At 37.6% G+C, this 9067-nt stretch overlaps 1 protein-coding gene across 1 annotated transcript in view; it reads left to right on the forward strand.

Moving 5' to 3' along the window:
• SLC2A13 (solute carrier family 2 (facilitated glucose transporter), member 13) overlaps positions 1 to 9067 on the forward strand; it is a 163852-nt gene that overhangs the window by 118681 nt on the left and 36104 nt on the right. Inside the window, exons 6-7 of the mRNA XM_009324389.1 lie at positions 395 to 558; positions 6059 to 6179. Coding sequence (XP_009322664.1) covers positions 395 to 558; positions 6059 to 6179 — 285 coding nt within the window. The remainder of the gene's footprint in view (positions 1 to 394; positions 559 to 6058; positions 6180 to 9067) is intronic.

Genomic DNA, 9067 nt, shown 5'->3' on the forward strand with positions numbered 1-9067 from the left:
TCCCTAGGCAGTACACAGAGTGCTAAAATCCTGCATGTTTTGGCAGAAAAAAGATAGAGCACAAAGCAACAGCTGGATTCGAAAGCCGGATTTATTTAAATTAAAAATGCAAACCCCATTTCTAGCAGAATATGATTGACCATTGAAAATATAAAGAGCCAAGGGAATGGCAATTCGTCTCTTGATGTCTTCCAGTCAAAACTTTAGTCAAGCGCAAGTTATTCCTTGGTTATGCCTGATTTCCCAGGATAATTGGGTGTCAGTCTGCGGCTGCATTATGCAGGAGGTCGCACTTGATATTTGTTATGATCTTTTTCGTTTTAAAATCAGAAACTATAACATGAGCCAAATTGTAATCAGTGGTGTTTGTGCTTGTCTCTCCCTCCGCTCGCAGGTACTACAGTGCTACCATTTTGCAGATGTCAGGAGTTGAAGACGACAGGCTTGCAATCTGGCTGGCTGCACTGACAGCATTTATAAACTTCATTTTTACTCTCGTGGGAGTCTGGCTCGTTGAAAGAATGGGTCGCCGGAAACTTACACTTGGTAGCTTAACAGGTGAGTGCTTAATTAGCGTGTTGTGTATTCCTCATAATTATTAATCAAATGAAAATAAAATTTCAAGTGCTAATTTTATCACAGTAGTCCTCTTTAAAATAACAGTGTTGACCTTGTCTTCTCCCTGAAATCATACAGCTTTTCAAGACTAGTAGTATAGTACCACAGCTAAAGGCTAATTTAAAAAATAGAGGTTTAGCATGTTATTTTTTCAGGTGCAGTTTCTTCTTTAAGCCATGTTTGACAACGTTTTCATTTAGCTTTTTACCCTTTTTTTCAGTATAAGGAATCCAATGCTTGGAACTTCACAGCTGGTTAGTTTTTAAATCTTATGTGTCTATATGTGATATGTGATTTCTGGCTCATTAATGTGAATTCAGAACATCTTATCAAGAACTACTGGAGAAAGCGTATCACATAGCCATTTCAGCACTTTTTAAAAACTAATGCAGTTCTTTGCATAGTTATCTCCAATACAATACAGTAAATGCTTTACCTACATTAATGTGATTTTAATTCATCTCCTGTATGAGATACTAAAGGACAGAATTCTGGATTTGTACGTTTTTTCCAAAGACTCAAACACCGTAACTCATCATGTAGCCATCTCTTGGAAGCAGGAAAAGGCAGAGCGAGCAGTCTTGCCTATGCTCAGCTGCATCCTGCTGTTTACCCAGTAAGTCCCTGCTTGCTCTGACGTTACATGCTCATTCTGGCCGAAGTGATCTGTGACTGATACCTGCCCCTCTGGCTGAACGTCTGAAAGGTTCAGACATTTCCAAGAACAGGATTTGGAAGAGAGAAAACAGTTCCTGCTCCTCTTGAAATAATGTTCACAAGTGCTTAGCTGGGAAGGTTTAATGTCTCCATATTTTGTTCTGTTGTCGCTGTCAGGGATCCAAACTTCTAGTTAATGCAACACAGCAGAGTGGGGGACCACCTGCCAAGTCGCTGGCCATCTGCAGTTCCCAAGGGACGGGAGTTAATCTACACTCACAGTATTTGAATGCATTTATATGGGCAGAACAGTGATGGCACAGTGTCGCATCTGGTTTGATACACAGTTACCCAAATTTGTAAATTAAAACATGCAGTTTGGAGGCTATTTGGTATTTCCAAGTTAAAATAAATGTGTATTTGGAGTGTTACCGTTTTGATTTGGAGTCGGGAAACATAAAGTGTTTTTCACAATCCAAGTTCAGAAATGTCCTCCATGACAGAGGAGATTGGAAAAGCACGTTCCTCACATCTTAAAAAAAATGAACAAAAATCTCAAATTGCTACTTTTATCACAGTCTATCTCCAAATCAGTTAAAATACATCTCCCCTATAAGTTCTTCAATGTCTCCAGCCAGCGCCAAGTCTTTCAGAGGGGAAAGACCAAGTTCTGTACCATTCCCTATGCTCAATACCCTTTTTTCCCCTGTGGTACTTGTCTGTTTTCTTGTCTTTCTGCGAAGCAGATCTCTCCTTGCACTGCACTGGTACTTCTGGTTCTTGGGTGAGGCTTCTCCTTTATTCTTTATTGGAATGGAGTATTTATATGTTTATATATTTGGCCCCGATGCCTCATACATCTGGCCAGCCCCTCAGGAGTTTATTGCTTATCTGGACCCAGCTGTATAGGTGTGATTCCCACGTGGACTTTTCATACAATCACAGAACTCTTTGCTTTTTGGCTCTGGTTAACATATTCAAAGGTCATACATTTGAAATGTAGATATAAATGTCTCTTACAAAGCATATTAGTCATAGAACAGAGAAGAACATAGAAATAAGACACAGAATTGTGTGTATGAAGGAGAATAATACAGTTAAGAGTTATTTGTTTATGATGTTTGGACACAAAGTAATTGTTTGGTAAAAATATTCTTGGTCCTTTTGTGGTCAGTTGCCGGTCTGCAGCATCACTTGATCCATGCTGCATTGCTGGCTGTGTTCTTTATCATAGAGTCCCTCCTTAAGGAAGATACAAGTAATGACAGTAATGAAATCATATGTCACCTCTCTGTATTATTCAGAATTTTTTTTATGCAATATTTGACACTTTGAGGTAGTGGTGGATATGCTGTTTTCCTTAGCAAGAGGGCTGTTTAATAAAATGATAATTACTAAATCTGCTGATGGATTTGTTTTCCATGATGAGTTTTCTCATGGGGTAAACTTATATTTTACTGCTCTACGTTGGTTTGCGTTTCTAAGGACACCGACTTTCACACTGAGTTATTACTGGCTGCTTCTCTGGTCTTTGGAGAAGCCAGGTATGCCCCAATCTCCCATTACATGGAATGAGGACAAAACTACTACCTTTGCCTGCTGCTGCAAGGATGTGGGGTTTTTTTTGGTAAAGGTTAATTGATTTGATGTTTGTTAGATGATAACCTACAAGAATAATCAGTAGAGAGATAGTAACATTAATATTTTGATTAAAAGTCAACATACTGTAATTTAATTTTGTAAACTCGTGCAGCTTTTCCTGCTTTCTGAAAACATTTGGGAAAGAGCTATTTTACATTTAATTTAATGTATCTTTATAATTTTCAAAATTTTAGCAACTCTTCGAAAATTGAACCTTTCGGATAGATCCGGAAGCATTAGGAAAATTATAGTAAACTGTGTCTGCCAAAAAAAAATTAAAAAAAATCACACCTTTTTAGTTCTCTTTACTACAGTTACTGATTCCTCTTAGTTTCCCATTCATTTTATATCTTGACATCATTTCTTTATCTTTCTTTTGCTCTTTTTCTTCAGTTAATTTCTTTCTTCAAAGCTGTTAATTGGGAAACATGCAGGAATTTTGACTAGTGCAGTATCCATTTTATTTGTGTTTTCCTTTTTCCCCTTCAGAAATTGTCAGTTTGAAAACATGATGGTATTTGGGCATTGGACAATTTGTATCTCTTTTTGTAACAGAGAGGATCTAAAATATCTTCAGGATATTTCCTTTTTTTTTTTTTTTCATCTCAGCTAATGATGTACTGTAATTGTATGTTCTTGTTCATCATAGGCAAACTTCCCACAGAATGAAAATATGCAATAAACTTCAGTCGCCAAGTTTACATATTCAATACTTTTCCAAAGAAATAAGACATTTGCAGAGGTACTGGAAGTGAGCGTTAGTGTATTTGGTTAACTTAAAAGACAGACAAAGCATATTTAGAATGAATATAAATAAGATTATAGGCCCTGTATAACGATATTTGCTGTCTGGTTTATGGCATTTTGAAAGTACAGTAAATCTAGTGCAGTATTCAGCCTGCCTAGAAAACTGGGGTTATTAGCATACCTACTAGCCATAGCAGTACAAAGCCAAGTATAGAATAAACTGAAACCATATTTTATGGTGGTTAGGTGCTTTCTCCACATATAGTTTGTGATTGAGTTTAAGGTCTTAGTTGCCTCAGTTCAGGTAAATGTGTGGTCCAATCATCTCCAGTTCGTGCATATTCATGTCTATTAGCCATTGCTGCTGCACAGACACATTGATGAATAATGTTATTACACAGATCTTGGTACTTAAGATATTATTTATATCTCAGAAAAAGTTTTTCACATACTTGGTGGGTTTGCCTGCTAGGAAACTCTTGCTTTTCTCTTTAAAAACACCATCAAACCCACCCCTGAAACTGCCAAAACATTCCCTCTGTCCTCCACCCACCAAAAAAAAACAACCCCCAAAATAAAAACCAGATAATGTGTAATTGCTTGTCCTGGTTTTGGCTGGGATAGAATTAATTTTCTTCCTAGTAGCTGGTACAGTGCTGTGTTTTGGATTTCGTATGAGAATAATGTTGGTAACATACCAATGTTTTAGTTGTTGCTGAGCAGTGCTTACACTAGTCAAGGACTTTTCAGCTTCCCATGCTCTACCGACTGAGAAGGCTGGAGGTGCACAAGAAGCTGGGAGGGGGCACAGCCAAACTGACCAAAGAAACATTCCATACCATGTGACATCATGCTCAGTACATAACCTGGGGGAAGCTGGCCGGGGGGGCTGCTGCTCGGGGACTGGCTGGGCATCGGTTGGCGGGTGGTGAGCAATTGCATTGTGCATCACTTGCTTTGTATATTCTATTATTATTATTATAATATTTCAATTTTTAAACTGTTTTTATCTCAACCCATGAGTTTTCTCACTTTTACTCTTCCAATTCTCTCCCCCATCCCACCGGGAGGCGGGGGGAGTGAGCGAGTGGCTGGGGGTGGTCAGTTGCCGACTGAGGTTAAACCACAACATTGCTTAAAGATTATCAGAGTGACATGTTAAGGTTTTTAATGTGCTGGCATTTCTAAAGGTTTGCACAGATGCATTTCTGAGAAAATTACTTACATGCTTCTAACATACAGAGCAAAGGGATGATGAGTATTTGGAATTGAATACAGTATCCTTCATTTGCCCTCAACCATTAAGCTGTATCACTGCACACTTCTAAACATATGCTGCTTTCCAACCGGGATGTGCTTCAGTGGTTTGTGAGTCTGTTTTTGTATGGTAAGGGTAACGTTATTAGATCGTTAGTAACTAGCTCACAAATAACGTTATTACTAGTTTTGTATTTTTAGATCAGGGTATACATGTTATATGTGACCTCTCAAATAAAACATGCCACGTCAATAGTGAGTATACAAATAGGTATACAGGGTATTTTATACAACATAGAACTCGATGCCTCGTCAGGTAGCAAGATGTAGAGGTTTTATACGTCTGAGTTTGGGGTAGTCGCAGTAGTATCATGAGTAGTGAAGTATATCAATTTTCATTAAAATGATACAGCATATTGTGTGTGTGTGTGACAAATAAGGTAGGAAAACTATGGGAAAACTATGGGTTATGCTCTAGTAATGGCCTGTTGCACAGTGTGTGAACCTTTTTTGCCACCTTCCCTCTCATCATTTTGCCCAGCTCGTGCACAAGGAATTTGTTGGGGGGGACAGGAGCAAATAGATGGAAGGGGGCTTTTTCCTAGCAGATGTTATGTGTGCTCTTTGAAACAAGATCAGAAATTGCAGTTGGGCTTTTTGGTAGTGTTTTTATGAAAAGTCAAATTTCTCTCGTTTCACAAAGGCAAGTAGACTCAATGAAAAAGCTGATGCTATTTCACAGGAAAGCCTGCAAGTCTGGATGTGGGAGTGGGAAGAAGTGTGGTGATTTCAAAGTCACTGTTAAATTTTACCTTTACAGCATTATTTTCAACACCAAAAAGAATATATCTGTTCATTCATGCAGTCTTCAATTCCACATATTAAAAAAAAAAAGTCTCAACCTATTAATTTAGTATCTGGACATAAACCTGATGCACTTGACTTCCATGTCTTGAATTAGGTTAGATGTTAATGTGGCAAAGGGTATTTTTCTTAGGTTCTCATCACAACTCCTTAGCAAATGCTGTGTGCATAGTAATGGGGTGCCTTGCTTTCCCAAGCATAGTTCAGTTCAATAGGGAATTATTTCATGTACTCTGGAGAAAAGTATCACATTGTTCTTTATCTGTATTTTTAGGTACTGCTGTAGCGCTCATTATCCTAGCTTCGGGATTTTTGCTATCAGCTCAGGTCTCGCCAAGAATCACACTTAATCCACCAGATCCTTCACATCAAAACTCTACCTGCACAAAATACAGGTGAGATTTCATGATCATTCATCCAATCTTCTTGAAAATTGTTTCCAATTAATTGAGTTTTACAACCTAGTGTAAGTAATAGACAATTATTCACAAAGTCTAGTACAAGGAACTCAACTAGATACGTGAAGTTAAAATCCTAACTTCCCTCAATAGGGAAAATTAGACTCTTTGCTTAAATGCTCTGAATAATCCCTTGGAGTTTCTTGAACTGAGTAAGGTGGTTAAGCGGCAAACTCCACACTTGAAGTCTCCTCTATTACATCATACCTGCTGCAATTTATAGTGGACACAAAGTTAGGAATATTTAAAAGTAATTTGTAAATGTTTGCTGTTATTTGTCTGCTTGTAGATTTGTCATGTGTAACAGCTGTAAACTCTTCAAGAAGATGTGTTCCTTGCCAGAAGATGTGTTCCTTGCCTTTTGTCTTCCTGAGTGGGAAAAAAAATAATCTTCAGATAATTACAGATCAATTAACAATAAAACAAATGTGATTTTTTTTTTTTACGTTTTTTTCTATAGTGGGTAGAAGATGCACTTTCATATGCAATCATAGCTTCAAATAAAATAACTTCTAGGGTGTTAGGAATGTGTCATTTTCTGTATTTTGTGGGTTTTATTCACATGTGAGTGCTTTTATGTTCATTTAGCTGGCAGACTAGAAAATTCCCTTTTGAAAGAAGACTAGTTAAATGGCTGAAGAAATTCTTACTTATGTTCAAAATCTTGTTTTACATGTGTTTGCAATAGAGATAAATATCAAGAAATGAGAGGTACGCTTCTAGTTTTCCTAGCGATATTGGCTAGAAATACGGTTCATGGCTTTTTGTATGCCAGCACAATGTCTTAGGTGAAAGATTCTGAGGATCTGAAGCTTTATAGACCCCTGGGAAGGGGACAGAAGGTCTTCAAAAGAGTGTGAATAGATGCTAATAACTGCAACATTAGATACTACCAGATATGAGGATCCATACATGCAAAAACTGTATTTTTACTTGTTTTCTACTGCAGAGTCAACTATATTTTGCAATTTTTGAGATGTGCCTATACAGCTTTTCAAATGGCAAGTAACCCGGTTAAAAGATGCAAAGAGGGGAAGAGCTTCCAAATGCTCTCCTTTCTGAATAAGATAACGTTAATAGCAGGATGTCAAAAGGATTTGCCTGGGACTTAAGTTAACTATTTAGAAAGGATGTCTGGAGAGCACAGATGCACAATTTGCAGAACTCATTATTTGTTATCTAATAAAGCTAGATGATTATATAACCTGAAACAGTATAAAATCTGCGTGGGAGAAATATGGTTAGTCCACCTTAAGAAGTAATGAAAAATTATTTCACACAGTTTTCATTTTCCAGTTAACCACAGGTAGTCAGGAGGGAAATTTAGACTTGCTATGGCTTGCTCAGTGTGCTCTTCTGGGCAAAAGCATGAAAAATTAAAGCAGGTAGTTCTAGTAAAGGCATGTTGTTTCATGAATTATTGGAATATTTTAGTCCGTCATAATTTCTGTTTCTGACATGAAGTGAGCAAAAGCAGATATGATAGAAATTCAAAGGGTCTAGAAAAGAGCAATAAAAGAATTGAAATATTTTCATTTGGGAATATTTTGAAATAGGAGGAGCTCTCAGTTTACAGATAAAAGTGAACATGTAGAGGCGGATGTGAAATAATGAGCAACATATGAGAAAGCTTTAGTTGCTCCTATTTTAATCTTATAGTATACCTTGATAAAGAGACACAAAAGCCAGGAGAGTTGAAACTAATAAATGGATACAGTTGCCCACAGATCACAGAATTAGGCTACAGCACCCACTATTTAAAAGGTTTTTTAACAAAATAGGCATTTATATGGTTAATAAGAACTTTCACACTTGTGTATCTAAAACTATATTTGGGATATCAATTTTCATGCTTCAAAACATCACCAAACCCTGACCTTGCTAGAGTCAGAGGAAGAATATTCCTTCAACATCATGAATATTAGTGTGCATTTTGGGAGGTGGTATCAGCCACTGCCTCCGTACCAGGAAGCCTCAAAATTCCAGGTGTCTTCAGCCAAGGGAGTAGTAAGTGCAAGAAATAGTGTTTGCTTTCAGCATGGATCAAGGGAGGAAAAACATTTTAAACACTTTTTCTCCAGTGATGTCTCCAGAGGAGCTTAGTTTCGGCATGCCTTTCTGCCAAGCTCTTGTAGCTACACATAGAGAATATACGTTAATCTATTCCTTTATCTAAATTATTTCTGGAGGGCATACATACAGGCATACATTGTATTTGACTTGGAAAAGTGGTGGTTCAAAATACAGGTATGCCTGCTTTCTGTGCACATGGTTAATAAGCTGAATGAAATTTTAAAAAATGTTTTTTGTCATGAGAAAGTAGATGGTGTCTTCACCATTCCGCTCGGGTTAGAAGAACTTCAGCATAACATGCATGGTCTTGGAAGGAAGAAGAGGTGGGGACTGCAAACCAAAGGAAAACTAAAGTCTGGGCTGTATTTTGTGGGGCTGACCCCTCTCTCCTTTTTGGCCCAAGGTATTCCCCATGGCTGTTAGGGAGTTGAGTCAAAGAGATTCTCAAACTTGAGGATTTGGAAGTAAAAGTCTACTCTGCATAATGCCAGTCTTGCATATTTTCTATGCTACTCTAAGAATAATGGCATTAAAGGAGCTGTACAAATAGCCACCATGTAGGGTAGCAAATGTTACTGTAGGGATAGTTGCAAATAAGATATCCAATCACAGTAAAATGAAGCAACTTAATGGCAGTGGTCTCTTGCTGTTTAATCCATATTTTAGCTTGATTCAGTATAACTGCTGGTATCTCATATTGCTTAGCATTGTATCTTGCAAGCCTTGAAGAGGTCTCAGAAAGTTTTGGAAAA

Source organism: Pygoscelis adeliae, unplaced genomic scaffold (genome assembly GCF_000699105.1).
Source record: "Pygoscelis adeliae isolate BGI_AS28 unplaced genomic scaffold, ASM69910v1 Scaffold315, whole genome shotgun sequence".
Classification (NCBI taxonomy): Eukaryota; Metazoa; Chordata; class Aves; order Sphenisciformes; family Spheniscidae; genus Pygoscelis; species Pygoscelis adeliae.